This window comes from Motacilla alba, chromosome 10 (genome assembly GCF_015832195.1).
Source record: "Motacilla alba alba isolate MOTALB_02 chromosome 10, Motacilla_alba_V1.0_pri, whole genome shotgun sequence".
NCBI lineage: Eukaryota > Metazoa > Chordata > Aves > Passeriformes > Motacillidae > Motacilla > Motacilla alba.
This window is the reverse complement of record NC_052025.1, coordinates 4,991,177-5,010,394: the sequence shown is the minus strand read 5'-3', so window position 1 is coordinate 5,010,394 and position 19,218 is coordinate 4,991,177. Positions and strand designations below refer to the sequence as shown.

The following is a 19,218-nucleotide window of genomic DNA, read 5'->3' as shown; positions in this document are numbered from 1 at the left end:
ACTAGAAAGAAGGAGGAGCTGTTTGAAGTTCAACCATAAAATCATGATTTGCAAAGTGAAGCATTTCCCAGGTGCCCATCAGCTTCCTTGTTAACTTGCACGTCACCTTTTGCACTGCCCTCCCCATCTGAAATGACCGGGTGATGCCAGGCTCGTGCAGTGGTTGTTGCACACATCTGTGTAAAAGGAAGAAGAGGGGAGAGAACAATATGGGATTGTACCCCCATTTTTAAAACCGATGAGAAGGAAGCCCTGTGGGACTGGAGCTGCAGCAATAGGTGCTTCACTGTCTGGCCTTAGAGAAGGATAAGCAATGACCCCATTTGGTGCTGTGTTAAGAGGTAGCAGGGGGAGAAAGAGCACCAGACTGGGTTCACTTCTTGCCACAGAGCTTGTTTATTCTGTTAGCCCTATCTCTCAGAACATCATTCACTTTGTCCCCAGACACATGCTCTTATGATAATTTCTGTAATTCTATTAGCATGGAGGAAATAGGCTTTACTGTCCATTTGATTTTATTTCTTTTTCTTTCCAGAGAACTCAGCTGCTTGGTCTTTTAGCTTAACCCTTCGTGGATACTTTTGGTCTTGCATTTCCAGGGCATTGAGGCTAAATGTTTCCCTTTCTGTCTCCTTGCAATAAGCAGCATTATAACTGAGAATTTTGTTTGTTCTTTTTAATCCCAACTAGAAATTAATTAAAGCTTCAAAGATCAGATGTTCTGGTGTTCCCCAAAAGTCGATGTTTAACCTGAATAATTTGGAAACACTGATCTGCAGAGGAAGTGAAGAGCCATAGCATCAAGAGATACAGCTATTTTAGCTTAATTTGCCTAGTTACTGAAATTTTCAGTGGTGTTTGTATGGCACGGACATTTTGTTTCTAACATCCCATGCTGTATCTCCTGGTGAAATCAGCTCAAAATTGTGGTAGAATTCTTTTTACGGCTGGGGAGGGCGATTTGATGAGAACATGTCACCATGACTGCATTGCAGAACTACACAGAAGAATTTGTATGGGTAGGGGGAAGCTGATCTACCCAGGGAGATCTGCAGTAACAACCTATGCAGACTTTTTTCTTTAACAGTCATGCTGCTACTAGAGGGGTTTTGTTTTGTTAAGATTTGTTAAGATCAAATCTTAATCAATTCAGGTGAGGAAGAAAAGAACATTTTCCTGCCTTTGGTCTGGGGTATTGATGCTCCCAGTTGTTCCCAGTTTGCTTGCTGTTGTTCCCAGATTGCTGTGGCTGCAGGGGTGCAGAAAGAGTCCCCAGTAAACTCATCTGAGTACAGGTGGTGAGTGGTGGTGTTGGAATTTCTACATGTTCCAATGGAAGGCAAGATTGGTTCAGGATTAAAGAGTTTTGTAATGGTAGGGAATGGAGAGAAACCAAACAGAGATTTTTCCTCACTGGTAGGGAAGCAAAGGCTGGTTGCACAATACCCTTGAAATACAATTTTAGTGTAAAATACATTTTGAATGTCCACTTTTTTTTTTCTTCTCTTTTTTTTTTCTTTTTTTTTTTCTTTTTAATGGTAAGCATTATGGTAAACCCCTGAAAAGTAGAAATGTTGAAGCTTATTTTGTTCAGTGACCTGGGACATTATCATATTCATATTTGCCTGCAAGAAGACATTTTTGATAGTTCCTTTTGTCCAGTCTTTTAGTTCTAAAATCTTGCCAAAAAATAAAAGCAGAAAACCCTGTAATTCTTTGACAAGTTAAACTGGGAGCAGTTCTATCTATTATGTAGGTGGTGCTGCCGAGAGCTAGGCAAAAATAGGATTTGCCAATTGGAAAATGCAGTTTTAGGAGATCAGATTTTTCAGAATTTTAGGACTTTGGATGAAATTTTTTATTCCGAAGTTTGCTATGGATTAAATTAGATCTGGAAATGCTAAACATACAGAGGTGTTCCCAAGAACATAACCAGGAAAGAGTATATTGTTTCACTCATGATTAAAAAGGAGTGAGGTAGCCACAGTGTATGAAAAGCACCAGAGCCCACCATTTCCTGGATGAGGATCTCTGGTTCTGCAGGGATCTCCCTGGGGCCAGTGATGTGCCTCTTGAAAGCTTTTTCTGGGTTTGTCAAGTCTGAGGACTTCATCTGCCTGGACTCTGTGATAGCTGCTAACTGAGCTGCCAAATCCTTTCTAAAACTTTTGTCCATGCTGAGGATAATTCAGCTGAAGGCTGCAGTTACAGAGCCAAGCATTATCAGTCTTTACTGCTCATAGAGATAAGACTGGCTCTGAGATGGGAGCACCTGGGGCCTCATTTCAGATGCATTCAGGCAGTGAGGGGGAGGATAAGAGGGAGATGGGTAGGAGCATGATGGGGGTAAGAGTGGGACAGAGCCCAAAGTGCTGTCGGTGCTGGGTGAAAACAATAGAAAGGGGTCTGTGCTCTGCACAGGCCCGTGCCAGTCAGGGGGGCTGCAGCTGCTTTGCTGCATCCATGGCTGCTTGGCTGGGTGAGTCCCTCTCCCTCCTGCCCTGAAGGAGTGTGCAAGCAGCTCTTGCAGCGTTTAAGTCTGCACTGCCTCTTTCAGATTCCCTGTTCAGCGTTAGTTTGATATTTAAAGGGCCTTCACCTTTACCCTGCCTGCACAGTGCTGGCAGCTTCTCTGGTTTCCCGTTGCCTTCTCTGTAAGCAGAAAAAGCTGTTCAGCAGCTGGGGCATGTGTGCACCTGTGGTTGGGATGTAACCTAACGTACAGCAGCATCTCCTTGCTTGGGGAAGGCAGCCCTCTGCTCCCGGGGCTGTCCGTGCCCCGTCTCACCTCACAGCTGTTGTTACAGCTGCCTGCAGAGGAGCAGCTCTACTCTCCAGGTCTGAAAAGAAGAAGGAAACATTTGAGGTGGGGAAAAGCCCTTATGACCCATTTAACCTTTACACCACCCGCCGGTCACCATGGGAGTGTCCAGAATAGTTGATGTTTGGGGAGATGGCCGGGGGGCTGCCCGCCCTGTGCGAGGGGGATATGGTGATCCCAGGGCGTACCTGCATCACTAGGGCAGGCAGCGCTGCAGTTATCCCTCACCTCCCTGCCCTGTCTGTGTGAGTGATACAGTGCTTAGAGCAAGGGGAATGGAAGGGAGAGTGATAGTGTGAACCCTTCCTCCTTCTAACGTGGGGCTGAAGACAGCCTCACCCACCCCACTTGTGATAGTTTTCCCCATCTTCTCAGACTGCTGGGCAGCTGGTCCTGCTGAAGTGCCCAGGCCCCGGGGGACCCTCCCAGGCCTCAGGGATGGGGAGGTGCCACTAGTGCAGGGGGATTCAGCCACGGGCTGGGAGGGAGTGAATGCAGCCCTGCAGCTGCTCAGAGGAATTGCAAAGGTGTGAATGCAGCTGCTTGGCACAGCTAAATCTTCGTACTTATCTGAGGCTGCCTGGGAATGGGAATCTAGGTGGAAATGTAGCTTGGTCTTGATGAAGGCGAGTAGTCAGGAACTGTCTTCAGCTGTGACTTGTTGAAGAACACAGGTTTAGATGTCAACTAATTCTCCTGGGACAGGTGAGCCTCAAATCCCCTTCACAATTAATTGTGGATTTCAAGTTTGTTCACCAGGCGTTAGTTGTACTTACCAATGGTGATACAATTGTTGTGTATCCTCACAGCACCCCAAGGAAAAACTGAGATTTGTTTAACTTGAAAAGTGCCAGGAGCCCACTTCTCTTTTTGTAGGTTACCTGGAACAAACTGTGGTGGGATTGTCCTGTGCTGGGAATCTAGGGCCTCAATCTGTCCTTTGCCGAAGACTTTTAAGACTCTACATACTTCCCTTGCTGATTTGTTGAGGGTTATACTCAAATCCACATTAAAATCTCTCCAGAAAAACACACAAGTCTGTGTGTACACACGTGTCCTCTCATTCTTGCTGCCTTTCACCATTGTCTTCTCCCACTGCTTTCCTGTGCTTGTAGCCTTGGACTCATTAAAGTGTGTTTGTGCCCCAGATACATGAGCTGTTGAACTTGCAGGAAATTTGAGGACTAAATCTACATAAAGGAAAACTTTATGTTTTATTTCTATTTCATCATCAAACAGAGTATTATATACACGTTTGTTTATCATACATTAATTTGGCCTTTGTTGATCCATCCACCAGAGATGGCAAGCTGAGAAATCTTTCAGTGGCTACCTCAGACGTGTTTCTGTTTCTCAGTTCAGATGTAAGTATCAAACCCACTTGCAAAGCTCTTTATAAATCATACACAAATAACTTTGATGCATTTGAAGGAAGTAAATTTCACAGCAGTACCTTTTTTGTTATAGGGAAATTGCAGTATTCTAAGGAAAGAAAATATCCTTCCTAAGGCAATGTATTCAAAATACATAATAATAATAATAAGATTATGATGATGATGCCAGGATGACATCTTGTACAGCAAAAATCTTTCACTGTAATGTTCAGGCTTCAAATAATTGAAAAAAGGGCAAGATATCACCAGAAGTACTGGACTCACTGAAAAAAATAGTTTTTTCTTTGTTTTGCTTTTTTCCTATCCCAGTAAGTCAAGTTCTACGTTCCTTTTCCCTACTCTAAGGGATGTAAGTGCAACTCACTTGGCACCTTTGTGGAGTTAACAAAGGGGAACTGAGAGCAGAATGGGACCAAATGTCTGTGTAAGTATTGACATTTTAAATAATAGCTAAGGGTTTATGGCAGCAGTGTGGTTTTGAAAAAGCGGTTGCAGAAATAATCCAACAGTCCCCAGGACACAAACAAGGACAAATATCCAGAGAAACAGCCTGTCCACTACCATGGCAACATACTTCCAATCTTCAATGACCTGGAAGAAAAAGCCAATTAAAGATATTAGTAATTTGTCATATTCTTTTGGTCTTCCTCTCGCTAATGCTGAGTTTTTGTTTGTCAAAATAAAAGGAAACTGATCTCAAGGTTCAAGGAAAAACTGGCTTTAGGCTTGGTAAGGGATTTTTCTCCTACAACACGTCTGAGCAGTGGAGGAAAACACAGTAAATATTTCTTAGCTTTCTTGGATACATCAGATACTGAGTGTGGCTGCCTGGTGTGGTGCCAGCCCTGAAGGACCCACACTGTAATCCAATTAAGGAATTTTTTTTCTTCAATTTTAGTTTGTAAATGCTATTAATCTGAGTGGGCAAAAATAGATGGTGTTTACTGCTGTTAAACAAGGTTAGCTTCAGAGTTCTTTTCTTATCAGCAGTCATCTTATTCATGGGGTTTAATGCATATTAATACTGTCGCTTTTATTAAAATGCCTTTTTGCCCTGCATGTGTTGTCTGTGAAAGTCATGGCCTTAGATTCTGTCTCAGACTGAGATGAGCTATTATTGTAAAGGGGAAATATATCAATCTTCATTTGCATCTCAGGAATAATTTTTCCTGTCTCATTGATTCTGGTTACACAAGGGGTGTCTTCACATCCGTGACTTTACATCCTTGTCAGTTGAATCATGTCTGATATTAGACCATTACATATTTTTCCTTCGGTGCACACTTTTAATTCCCACTGCTGCTAATGGCAATTGAATGCTTCTGCAGTCAGACCATATAGATGTATATGAACAGTTGTTACGAGACCATTGTGATGAGGGAAGGAAACAGAGAATAAAGTTATGAATCTAGAAAAATTGTATGTAATATCAGAGGACCCTATGTGAAAAGCAGTAAGTGGATTTTCAATATATAAAATGCTCTTGAAAATTGTTCTTACTACCAAGTGAAAGCTTTGTAGATCCTTTAGTGTGCAATACATCCTTGCAAGAATTTCTGAGCTATTAGAAAACCTTTTCCTGCACTATGAAGTCGGCTTCTGTTCAGTCAGTTTCAATGTTTACAAGCTCATGTCTAATGTTAATAGCTGAACTTCTTTATTTATATTGACAGTAATTTCAGTTAATAGAAAACATGAACTACTCAGCAGCATGCTCCTCTAGGGACTGCTGCAAGATCAGAAACCAGACTTTATTTAATCTGTTTGGCTGAGGGAGGGGAAGCACAACAGGAATAGAGTCACTGTGGTCTGGATTAGAGAAAGGACAATGGTAAGTATAAGGATGATTTTTCCCAACTGTGGGCACTTGTCTAAATAAAACTTGTGACCCACCTGAATTTTCCAAGCATTATTCACAGTGTTTCTATCAACTCTATTGTGCTACAGGCCTGGGAGTAGGGCAGGGGAATAGAGCAGCAGCACAGCTTAAATAAAGTATTTCTCCTAACCAGTAATGAGTCTGGTATATATATAAATAATGAAAGAAGTGTCAGCTCTGTTGAGGTTTTTAATCCTACCCATGGGGTTTGCCATATACAGGCAGGTATCTTAGTCTAGAGAGGCTGTTTGCGAAGGGTTTCTACCAATTTTGCTAAATTCTCCTGCTGGGCTCGATTAGGCGAATAAATGTATGAGCTGCAGGAAGGTTGTTTCTGGTTAACTTGGCCTGGCCATGGATTGAATCACAGTCTTACTGGTTCACAATGTTGAAAAATGGTCTATTTCTAACCTGGAACTGAATATTGTTTTCTTCCCCTTCCAATCACCACTTGAATGTAACAACAAAGCTTTTTAAAGAGTGTTTCGTGACTTACTGGACAATCAGCAAACTCTTTTTGTAGAAATAGCCATGTTATTTATCAGGAGAGTATTTGCAGTTATCAAATTGCTTTTCATTAGTGGCATAAATTATTTCCTCTTACGAGCTATATCTAGAATCTCTCTAAAATCTTGACAATAGCTAGAGAGTTCAAATATGCTTTCTGAGGAATAGCACGTTACAGAGGAGGACAGAAGATGAAGTTTGGAAGGGCAGGGATTTCTCATTTTTACTTACACTCTGGTCGTTGTCATCGCTTTTCATGTGCTCTGCTATAAAACTGACTCCATCAATTGCTTCTTGCACTTCAGGAGAAAATTTCGCACCTGTTCTTAACCTAAAATCTCGATGACTGCTGACATTGTCAGGTGTCTCAGAGACTTTCATATCATATCTTTTGGCAGAAGCTGTGTTCAAAAAATAGGTAGAGTTCTTGTAGAAGTCAGATGGCTCCATACAAGGATTCTCTGCTTTTGTCTTTTTGCAGTTGCATGGCTTTTGCCGTGGAGAATTATTTTCTGGGCGCTTCATGAACAGATAGGTCGGGAGCCTTTCAAGGAAAACCACCTTTACCCAAGGGGGCATGGTGTGAGTACTTGGAGATCTGTGGTGGACATTGAGCACACAGACACTGGTAACTATTGAGAAGGTCACCAGCACCATCGTAAACATGAGATACTTGCCAATCAGTGGAACATCTAGAGATGTTGGAGGGACAATTTTAGAGATCAGCAGCAGGAACACAGTCAAGGCAAGCAACACAGATATGCATAAAGTCATTTTTTCACCACAGTCTGAAGGCAAGTAGAATACTAGGATGGCTAAGGATGTAATTAGCACACAGGGAATGATAAGATTGATGGTATAAAAAAGTGGCTTCCTTTTAATAATGAAGTCATATGTCACATCGACATAAGTGGGGTCCAGAGGATTTACAGTCCTTCTTCCTGGGAGTGCTACAATGTCCCACTCTCCGCTTGGTGTGAAGTCGTCCATGCTCGCCATGGAAGTCTTAAGCACCATATCAATTTCTGTGTGGTCGTACGTCCAGGACCGGAACTTGAGGGTGCAGTTTTGTTGGTCAAATGGGAAATGCTTCACCTCAATCTTGCAGGCACTCTTGTAAATGGCTGGTGGCAACCAGAGAATGCTTCCATTGTTCTTTACAATGGCATTTGTGTACAGCGAGACTTCGTACGTGCCATCCGCACTAATGAGAAAGGGGAGGAAGTGGTAAAATATTAGGAGGAAAAACGTAGCTCAAAACAGAAAAGGTCTGACATTCTTGATCTTGTGGGCCCCAGTTGTTCTGAGAATCAAAGTTTAGTAACACTATTATTCTGAAATCTATGCTCTAGGGAGCTATAACTTGATAGGGAGATCAATGTATGCATTTCTTCCAATGAGATGGTTGATTTTTAGTCCAACACTTACAGAAAAAAAAAGTTATAAAATTATTACTCAATACCAAATACAAATTATTATGCAAATATATTATTATACAAATTATTATTCAATACCTCTCTTTCATCCAAAGAAATCAATGTATTTTGTAAATGTTTGCTCAAATAATTAAAGCTTTCTACATCTCTGAAGGCTAACCAAAAATGAGATCATCCCGTGTGAAAACAGAGGTACCTTTGATTTGGAGCATAGCCACTGCTAAGAACACATAGCAACACTCCTAAATGACTTGGACAAGGAAATAAAGATGACCTGCATTAGTTAGAAATGCAGGGAGAGTGTAGACAGAGGAAATGTAATTATATGGCTTATGATTTATTGCATCACTCCAGTTAATGTTTACTTATTACAAAACCAGAACAGACAAGCCACAGCATTCTTAGTACCCACAAATAATCTTGGCTTTGTATCTCTTCCAACTGCTGAACTTCCACCAGGGGAGTTTTCTATGCACTGATGGGCCCTTTACTTAGGGAGAAGATTATTATCAGTCAGTAGTATCTTCTCCTGCCCAATAGTGTGGGCCAACAAGGTAGGGCTGTTTAAGCCATTAAGTATCCTGAGATAGTGTTTGTTGATAAGGCATTATGGAAAATAGTTATTTCAGTGCTAAGGGTGATTTTTTTTTTCCTAAGCAGGGAAATGCTACAAATATCTAAGGCTTGGCACATGTGTCTGAATCAGTTAGGTTTGACTCTGGAAAGGGCTCACCTGGGTGAGGCAGTGAGTGCTTGGCACTGAGCTGAGACCTTTGCAGCTAATTCATGCAGACAGTGAAATAACCAGATGTGGAAGTGAGTGGCTACAGCCACTAACAGGGGTCATTAGTTCATTGCCAATAAGATAGCTATTTTTTGAGAAATTAATTGTATCTTAGTTCTGACATACCTGTAATCCCTGAGTTAGCTTTGCCATCATGCCATGCCATGTGCTGGGCAGAATCCTGGACTGGGAATATGTGAGTTCTGGCGCTGACTGCCCTTTTCAATTGTGGGAAGAGGCTGGGCTGCACTCCCAGAGCCCTCTGCACAGGCCCCAGACAGAGCTGTGGGCATGGGGACATGCTATGTGTTTTCCCGAGCACCTCACACTGACTGATGCCTGTGAAACTCTGCTCCAGCAGCAGGAAGTTACATGGAGCTGTTCTTTAGCTAAAATTTAATTTAAGCTTTGTACTAATGTAGTAATCCAATACAGTGAGGCTTGTTCCTGTGCATTTAAAAACCTTTTGAAAATATTCCTTTCTATTTTTGCAAACTATTAAATGGTATCTCTTGGCCAGTAGCAAAAAGAAGCAGAGGGCAGAGGCACAATTTACCAGAACAAGCTTTGAGCAGGCAAAGTACATCCTAATCCACTGGCTGAATTATTTTGTGACTCATACATTAGGTTTAAGTGTTCATCAAATCTGGTTTCCAGTAGTAGGATTCCAAGGACTTAACTCAGTTATATATAAACTTCCTGGGTTTCCCATCTGTATATGTTCATAAATCATCATGTGTTCATGAGTTCATTGGTTTTCAAAGTATTATAAAAGTATAAATTTTGATTATTTAAAAAAAAAGTTTATCATCCACTTCAAGGTTTTGCTAGAGACTTAAGCCAAAGCAAAACAAAATTGGCAGTTAGCTGTTTGTTTGAAAGAGGAACTGAAGTATGATATTTTTCTCAGTACTATAAAGCAACAGGGTCAAATGTTGACAGATTTCATAGAATGGTTTTTTTCAATGCTTTATGAAAATGGAATATAATTTGGTTTTCTACATGAATATGAACTCCTGCAGTTATGGAATATGTGAACTTCGTAACAGATTTGTGTCCTGGGGTCTGTGGTAGAAGAATGAGTGGGGGAAGAAGAAAACAAAACTGTATCTCAGCCCCTAAGATGTCTGATAGGATTCCAGATGTCTTCTTGCAACTGCACTTATACCTACAATTTATTCTTTCCACACAGTCTATTTTCATTTAAATCTGTCTCAGTTGTGAGCCTTGGCATGGGTCCTCTGCTGTAACTGCTCCCAGAGCAGTTTTTCTTCTTTAACCAGAGCTCTGATGGTGAAAATTATCTTTGAGCCCAGTAGCCCAGTCAGATACACTTGCTACTATCTAAAAGTGACAAAATTCAGTTTTAAAATTTTACCAGACCTGCTTCATCGTTTCTGATGCTAGGTCCTTGGTTAAAATTTTGTTCATTATCTGCATAAACTACACCAGTTTTACTTACTTATTGTAAAGCACAATGTCTGGCAGCCAGATGTGTTTGGCAGGTATTCTCAGCTTATTTATTCCTTCATATTCAGAGGGCTTCCAAGCCAGCCGATAATCAATCCACTCCTAAGAGAAGAATTGTACAGTAGTGATGGGAGTGTCCAGACCAGCACTGACAAAACAATCATGTGATGGAGTGAAAGCAGTTGTATTTGTGGTTTGCAAGAGCCATTTCTCTCTGGGTTTGTTACCTGGTTCAGCCAGACGTTCGTAGTCATGATCTGCTCCCGTTCATTCTGCAGGGAAAAAACAGAGACAAAAACTGGCCTCTAAAATGCTTCACTTCATTGCAGTAATAAGATTTATTCAGTGGGGTTTTGAGCATGATTTTGTCTAGTGTATTTCAAGACAGACATTTCTCTGAGGTACGATGGCCAGTCTTGTACACATACTGGTGATCAGTAGTAACCCCATAAATATAGAGTTCCAAATGCCTTTTAACAAGAACAGTTATGGCAGGAGTGAGTGCAGTTATTTGAAAACAATGACCACCACCTTGCTAAGCTGGTTTCCCACCCCACCCCACCCCACTTCTCCACCCTTGATCTGAAAAGGGAGGGACAGTTGACCATCGGGGAGGCCTACATGAGGTTGTGTGAGGTTGGTGTAAGGTTTGCTATGTAATCTCTCAGCTGGCAGGCTCTGCTTCATGAACTGCTGTCTCTAGACAGCAGTCCAGAAGAGAAACCTCTCTGTAGAAGATCTGTCAGGAGGATTTCTGCAGGAAAATGAGTTAATTCTCTGATCCTGAAGATGCTTGAGATTGTTGGAGCCCACAAGATGCCTAATTTTGTTCTACTCAAAGAGTGACGCTATAGAGGGATAGGGAGTGAGCTGTGCTGGTCTTGGTCTTTGCCCATTCATCCACCTTGCTTAGGCTGTTGATCACCAGGGCCTCTGGAGTAAGACACCTCCCTTTTAAAGCCCAGAATCTGCAGTCTGAGGGGACACTGCTCGTGGTGGTAGTACAGGATGTAAGGAGGCATGTCTGTGTCCAGATGGAGTTCCCCAGGAGAGAGAGCACTTAACTAGAATCGTCTGGTATACGTGGCATTGAATCCTGAGTGTATATGTATATACATCTATGACTATCTGTATTTATTATATCCAGTCTGCATGGGTGTATGAAACCTCAGCTATTTGTGCTGTTTCCCTTACGTTCCAACAGAGTCTTTCTCATTTCCTCTTGAATTTCAGAATATACATTCTTTATGTCTCTAAAAGTTTGCAGCAGTCCAGTCACTAGCCCTTACACAAATTCTGACAGGAGGCAGTCATCTGTATCTTCTCTGTCATCCAGGGAGAGCAGCAGAGTTGAAAGCCCCAGTTGAGGAAATTATTCCCATTTATATACTGGCTCTCGTTCCCACTGCAGTTAATGTTAACCTCTCTTAGTAAAGATGTGTTTATACCTTGGAATAACTGTCAAACACATACTAACCTGGTGGGTGAAAGTGTCTTTTAGACCCACTGAAGTAATTGTTATTGAATATGAGGAGTTGCTTTCATGAGGATTGTTTTAACCATGTTAAGCTATTCCAGCCAGAACTAATGTGTGTTTTTCTTTACAGTGTTCTTTATTAATATGCCTGATATGTCATGTGATTTGGATGTGGCTTTGTAGCTTGTCTTCAGGCCTTTGAACCACTTCAGTAGAAGATGGATTAGCATTCCCCTGAGGGTGGATGGTGTGCTCATTGCTGGTGTGCACTGTCATGATAGGTCCTGACCTGGGGTAACTTACAGGAGCTGTACTGAAATCAGTGGAATGATTTTGAATTTTAGCTAGATGGAATTCTATTGGATGAAGATCAGGCCCCCATCCTTCAAAGCTTAGGCCTAGACTGATTTCCCCATTGTAGCTCCATTGTGAGGTCTAAAACCAGAATGGGCTCTGTCTATGAATAGTGTTACACGAATGAGAAAAGAGCAGAGATGTAGGAATGCCAGTATAACTATTAATTAGAGTGCTGTGCAGGTAGTATTGAATGTAAAGGCATAGCCTAATTTGAACTTACCACACTGATAAGCTGTGCCAGGGAAACCTGTAGTTCAATGGATACCAACTGGGAGGAGTTGACAGCTGGTCGAATTAACTTATTGTACCTGTCAGGACTCAGTAGGTGGTTCATTAGTTTTTCTTCAACATCTGCTGCCATGCTTCCTGTAAAGCATCACAAAACAGGATTATGGATGGGAGACTAAAGAGACATGATGTAGGGCTCACAGAATATCTGTGCATCAGATCATCTTGGGAAATAATGACAGCTTTTGATTTTCTAAAGACTTGTGTGAACAGGAGGATATGGTGCTTGAACTGATATCTGTTCTGCTGAAGTTGACTGTCTTTCACAGAGCACAGATCAAAACAGATCCCTTTCGGGGTTTTTTTGCAATAAAATGTGAAGCTTAAATTGGTAGATACTTTTTGGGATTACACTCAGAAATAGAAACTGGGAGCAAACCACCCTCTTGATAGCAGGGGAAGAATTATTCTATGATCCAAAGTGGGGGGTCCAGCTGTGACTTCTCTCTTTAGTGCTGTAGGAGACTGAGTTGCAGGTACACATACAAATTTAAAGACTCTGCTTTATGTAGAGAAAACCAGGGGATATGCTTTAGGAGTCATAAAGGATTTTTTAATGACTGTTTCAAAATTTGAAAACCCAAGGCAGTATGTTAGACTTACTTTACGTGGAAGTAAAACCTGATATGTGGACTAGCACAAATACTGTAAATCTTTGCCAAAGCTGGAGTCCAGTGACTACAAAGTACAGTGTCTACAGGTTACTATCAAACAAGGCTGAACATTCCCCGTGGGGCAGAGCAGCTTCTGGCACAATCCCAGGGTCATTTATTCTGTTGTCATGTTCTTTGTGTGCTTTTTAAAGTCACTCCAGTGGACTTTCAAACCACTGTTGACCACCTGACCATACCGATGAGCGAGGTCCTGGCTTGCTCATCAACATCCTGCCCACAGAACTGAGCCAGAGACACTGTGCTCTGTGTTGGGCAGGTCTGTGTTGTGATGCTGATGAAATGACTGTGTTAGTGAAAACAGGTTCCAATACGATGGATAGAATACCTCTTCTATAGAAAAGGTCACCTAATTCAGCTCACCTAATTCATTGCAGAAATGAGGGTAGTGTCCTTACAGCATACAGGCTTCATTATTTCCCAGAGCAATTTCACACAGTAAAAAACACTGGCTATGCAGGTATTTTAAATTTGTGATACATTAACTTGGTTTAGGGTTTTTTAATGTTGTAGCGTATCTATGAAATCTGGGGAAAGGCAGACGCCAAAAGGTCAGGATCAAATAAGCAGCTAAAGTTTGTATGCATGTCTAGAAGGTGCCACATTTCCTTGTGAACTGGGCTGCAAGTTGATAGGCTGAACAAGTCTCTCTTTAAACTTGAAGTTCTTCTGACTCCAACTTGGGTTAAAAAAATACCCTAAGACCTTCTTGTTTCTGATCCAGTGAGAAAGTGGAGTGATGTAAAAGGAAAGATTATCGAACAGAGATTTCACATCTAAGAACAATTTTTACTCAAGCTCTGTGGAAAGGTTGAGGTAAACACCAGGCTTGATTTAATTCTTGTTAAGACCAGCATGGGCTATGGCCTGGTAGCCCAAATTCTTCACCTATACTTAACTATAACATTGTTCTTCAGAATAGGCTTTTCAAATACTTTCCAAGGCATTTGGGAAAACAAATTTGGATGAATGTATCTGCGTTTGTTGGATCAGTTTGTTTTTTGATTCACACTTGCTTTGTATCTCCCCGCAAGTCATTATAAAAGCCCTGTACCAAGTGATATTTTAATATGACATTTGTTCTCAATGCAAGGTGCCTAATCAAAAGCTTATCAAGCTAGAGCTACGCTGAGTCTTGCTAAGCTTCAGATTCTGGGGTGGTTTTCTTGTGTGTAGCAATCAAGGAAAAACTAAATTTGATACTGTGAAGAAAAGAGGGCCATGTTCTAGGAATGAATCTTCATGTGGTTATAAGGATAAGTTAGAAGTCCTGTGGTAGTTCAAGAGAGAATCCCTGTTTAAGTTTTTCTATTGTGTTCTTTGGTGGAGTTTTGTGTTGGGTTTGTTTATAGTAGGTTTTTTTAGTAGACATTCCTACTGTTGCATATGTTAAGTGAAGTAAACATATGGCTATAATTCAATAAATTGTCAGTTGGTTTGTTTCATTCAGTGGTCACTGAACACTGTTAGCAAAGATATGAGCTCTTGTTTGAATTGTTACTATGTTTTCACTGCATTGCTGCCTTTGTCTGTGGATATTCCAGCACAGAGTAATTGCTAAACAGGGAGTAAGGAGTAGGAGCTGTAGAATATTTGCAGAAAGCTAATTCTGGATTTATAAGTAATTAGTTTTTACTCTGTAACCTGATTTTAGCAATCACAGTCGTCTGGTCTGCAAATCCAAACATGGTGTGGGGTCTGCATGTCTGATGAGAACAGCTCAGATTTCCAAGTACTGACTGTTCATAAACTTTGTGTGGATTAATGATGAACCATGACTTTAGTTATAAAAAAATATTTATTCAACAATGAATCCCTTTGAGAAATTATTACCTGTTCTTAGTGAAGGCATTCCTTCACTAGGGATAATCCTTTATAAAATTCCAGCCATTGTAACTTAGTAATCAGAAATAAAGGGGCTGCTCTGTCACCTGTATTGTACACCACTAGATGTCAGTCCTGCACTGCCTTAAAACTTGTTAAAACCAATCTCTAAATACTGGCGAAAAATGAGTGTTTCTTGTCTAATTTTTACAGTCTACTTTCCATTAACAATCTACATGAACCAGATGGCAATTAATGAGAACAAAATTACCAGGCATCCAGTTTCATCTTTATGTGCATTGTGTGTCAGTAGCCAGGCCTTTAAAACATCTCTTTTTCCTCTCAGGGTTGGAAGAAATGGAAATGCAGTTTCCCCCACAAATTGTTTTTTTTTCCAAATAGCAGTAATCACCAGAGATGTTGCACACGGCAGATTGATGCTTTTAGAAAAAAATTATTTTAACAACAATGATCAAGCAGTCCTTATTTGGGAGTGGAGTACCTTTGTGTACTGAAAGCAGTAATAAATAAAGCCCATTGGGGTGAATCCTAAGCTGGGGAAATTATTTTAGCTTCACTGAACTCGCTGCACATCTGTGCTGTGACAAGGAGAGCAATCACCACGTACCTTCCAGTACACATTCCTCAGTAAGTTTTCTCTGTGGGACTATGAGCATTAAAAAAAATATTGCACCAAGATGCTTCCAATTTTACAGCAGAAAAAACTAAACCACAGACTTCATTCACTCTGCTGTGGAGACTTTCCTTTTTACATAGTCTAATTTAAATACATAAAATGAAATAACTAGACATCCTGTGTAATGCTGTTTGATTTCAGCGTAATAACAAATTCATTGGAGTGATTTCCATAGAAAAGAATAAGGAGCAATGCTGAGAGATACAGGCAAGTTCACTGCTATTAATGTCTACATTTCAAAATGTAACATAAGATGTGTTTCTCTGAACTCAGTTCTCATAATAAATGTTGAAATAATATTTGTTTAGAAGTAGCACTGTAGCATGTGTTACCATTTGAATCCTTTACTCTCTCACACATAAGTGACACACCAAGTTCCCATCTGTAATTAGTAAAGAACAAGTAAGAAGCAGCAAGGAAGCAGTCCCATTATCTCCTCTGAAATTACTTCATGATGTTGTTACTTCTCAACATACTCTCAAGCAAAAAGATTTTCATAACCTCTTAGAAGAACACATGCTGATTTGAAATGTTTTTTTGTTCTGATGGAAATAGCAGTGAATTTACTGTATTTTAAAGATTTTTAATTTTTACACGGCAATTAATGCAAATAAATAAGGAAATACTCAGGGTTTAGAAGTGCGTAATTTAAAAATCTAAAGTGGGCCCTCACTCTCCTTTTGTTACAAAGTAGATGTGTTCTGAAGTTGCCTTTCAGAGACAGAAGAACCAAAACAAGTGTGGAATGAATAGACAAAAATGGGAAGTGTGTGATCTGAGGATCTTGGTTTAGTTTCAGCCAGTTTCTCTCAGGACACTTCAGAGGAGCCTCTGTATGGGAAGAAGCTCCCATGCTAAATGCACTATTTCATGCTGCTTTCAGGCTGTTGTGTTGGCTAAAACATATCCAAGAAATCCTGACAGACTGAGGGAAACGTTCTTGTATAAAAGGCATAAATATATGTTTTTTGTAGCATATATTTACATATGACAACTTAATTCAAACTGTTTCCATTCTAATTTTAAAAATTAGGAAGTATGAACTTTGCAAAATATAGGAACTTGAGAAAATAATGGTAGAAGGATGAGATCTGTCATATTTATGGATCATGTCATGGTTCATTTTTTCACCTTCAGCACAATATGCTGCTTTTCCTATCACAGATGATCCTGGAAGCATCTAAATGGATATTATTTACTCATTATCATTGTCATGTCCTACAGTTATGTAATTTTATATCCAACCTGTCTGTCCATATTCATCGTAGTGCATGTGCTGATACCAAACAAGCCCAAAACAACACAAAAATAATCAATTTTATACATCCTCTTAAAGTCAGCAACCTCCCGAGGTGATGGTTACAAATTGTCTGTGAACTCATGTCACTGCCCTGCCTCTTACCCCCAAAAGCTCTCACTGTTCTGAAACTGTAGGAGAAAGAAAAGGTCACTTACCGTTCAGACAAAAGGAGCCCACTACAAAGAGAACGAGGGTGTACATTTTGCTCATGGCAGTAAGAAGATGTGGATTCTGTTCTTCAGCTTAGACTGCTGGCAATAGGCTCTGTTGGCAGAGATGCACAGGCAAGAGATGTAGAAGCAAACCTGAATCTTGGAGGTATGAAATGCCTGGAAAGAGACAGACAGTAGGACCTGACACAAGCGTTCTGCAAAGTGCAATTTTCGTGAGCATAGTGGTCCCTCCCCCTTTGCAGCTGTTTAAAGAGCTTTGTGAAGAGGAAAAGCAAATAAGAAGAGTCAACATAATGTGATAATGTTGAAAAAGAGGAAATGAAAGAGCAAGCTAAGGGACATGATGTGCAAAAGACAACTGCTTAATTCTTGCTACTAGATAATATTTAAAAGGCTTTCTGATTAATGAGTGCAGTGGGTAAGAATAGCTGTGTGGGAAGAACTGGTTAAACTTTGTGCCACAAAACCTCTTAGTGTCAATAAATTATAGCCCCAGCAGAGGGTTATTTTCTGTGTCAAGAGAGAAAGTTTAGTACCTACTGACAACCCTTTTCGACTCCAAGGTCCACACGTGTGATCTGTCTAAACTAGAGCTCCAAAAACTTTTTGGGAGCACCAAGAGAGGAATAGAAGATTTGTTGTCATTTGCATGTGATAGGATTTTAAAAAGAAAACTAAAGCAATCTGTTGTGAAGTAGCAGTAGGGATAAAGACACTCCAGAGGAGCATTAGAGAAATTCTGTGGAATTCATCTTTTAGAGCTAAAGGGTTTAGCAGACTATAGAGTGTCATGTGTTTTGGGACTTGCTATGGGAAGATTTGTGTAGAAAGAGGGGGCAAGAAGATCTTATGTACCCTTTGCAAGCACCGTAGGACAGGCTGAAACCCCATGGGATAGGAAAGAAAACAAACCAACTTTGATCTCCTGTAACTTCTAAACTTTTCTATACGTGTAAACAATTCTATTCTTTTCTATACGTGTAAAAAAAATGTAATCAATTTTGTTTAGAGGTGCATTTATTGTATTTATGCTATGCAAATATCTCAGATGATAAAAAGTTCTGTGGACTATACAGTGGAATTGGTGGTTGATGACTTCTGTGTACTCAAAAAAAATTCTCAGCACACTGTTGCCTTATTGTTAAACATACCAACATTAATGTGCTGGGTTTGCTGCAGATCTTAAATAGTAAGTTCAGCCTTGTACTAGGGGTCACCTGATACCAGGTGCAAGTTCCAGCCTGCTATTTTCAGTCTTTTTTTCTGCTTTCATCGCTCCCTTTTCTCTCTTATTCACTATCCATTAGCTAGAATTGGTTTAAATTGGGACTATTTAGCCTGGAGAAGAGAAGGCTCTGAGAGACCTTAGTGTGGCCTTTGAGTACTTCAAGGGGCTTATAAGAAAGATGAGGACAGATGTTTCAATAAGACAAGGGATGATATTTTTAAACTAAAAGAAGTGAATTCAGTCTAGATATAAGGAATTAATTTTTTACAATGAGGATGTTGAAACACTGGAACTGGTTGCCCACAGAATTGGTAGATGGTGGAAGCCCCATCTACCCCAAGGAAACCAAGTCAGACTGGATGAGGCTCTGAGCAGTTTGGTCTAGTTGAAGATGTCCCTGCTCATTGCAGGGTGGAGTTGGACTAGATGACCTTTAAAGATCCCTTCCAACTGAAATTATTATATGATTCTAAATAGTGTAGGACCCAAGAGGGATTGTGAATGGTTTCAGTAAGACAAACAGAACAATCACAGTGAGGAAATCTACTTGATTTTTAAAAAACAGTGCAGTCCTAGTGAGTACCTGTAAATAGACTAACTGCATGAAAATGTAACACTGTTTCTCTGTTTTTCTCATGTTTAATCAACAGCACGTAAAAAGAGACTGTGGAAAATTCTTCTCTTGCAATGATCAAAAACCTCTAGGAGGTGTGTCCCAAGTAAAATCTTTATCCTGAGCCTTCCACTTTGTGCTTCTCACGACAGTGTGCTTGTCATGTACCTTGTCAGAGGCTTGTACTTCAGAGACCTGGCTACATTCCTGAGCCTTCTGGGCAAGATTGTCTCTCTTAATGTGCAGGGAATTGCTTTCACAGAGCTGAACCTTCACTTAATAAGGGTGTGTTTGAGCAA

At 40.5% G+C, this 19,218-nt stretch overlaps 1 protein-coding gene across 1 annotated transcript; it reads right to left on the bottom strand.

Moving 5' to 3' along the window:
- Window positions 1-3,338: 3,338 nt before the first annotated feature.
- CHRNB4 (cholinergic receptor nicotinic beta 4 subunit) lies at window positions 3,339-17,543 on the bottom strand. Its single transcript, XM_038147675.1, has 6 exons — window positions 17,061-17,543; window positions 12,346-12,491; window positions 10,519-10,563; window positions 10,284-10,393; window positions 6,833-7,805; window positions 3,339-4,806 (listed from the first exon to the last, which is right to left on the bottom strand). Exons 1-6 carry the CDS (start codon window positions 17,113-17,115, stop codon window positions 4,666-4,668), a joined length of 1,470 nt encoding a protein of 489 aa, XP_038003603.1. The 5' UTR covers window positions 17,116-17,543; the 3' UTR covers window positions 3,339-4,665.
- Between the last annotated feature and the right edge of the window lie 1,675 nt (window positions 17,544-19,218).

Bases quoted from the DNA above. Each gene is read 5' to 3' on its own strand.
- CHRNB4 (XM_038147675.1), bottom strand. From the start codon at position 17,115: ATGAGCAAAATGTACACCCTCGTTCTCTTTGTAGTGGGCTCCTTTTGT. The intron at 10,394-10,518 runs GTAACAAACCCA...TTCTTCTCTTAG, and splicing joins CGAACGTCTGGCTGAACCAG to GAGTGGATTGATTATCGGCT. The intron at 4,807-6,832 runs GTAAGTAAAAAT...TTTTTCTTCCAG, and splicing joins GCGATGACAACGACCAGAGT to GTCATTGAAGATTGGAAGTA.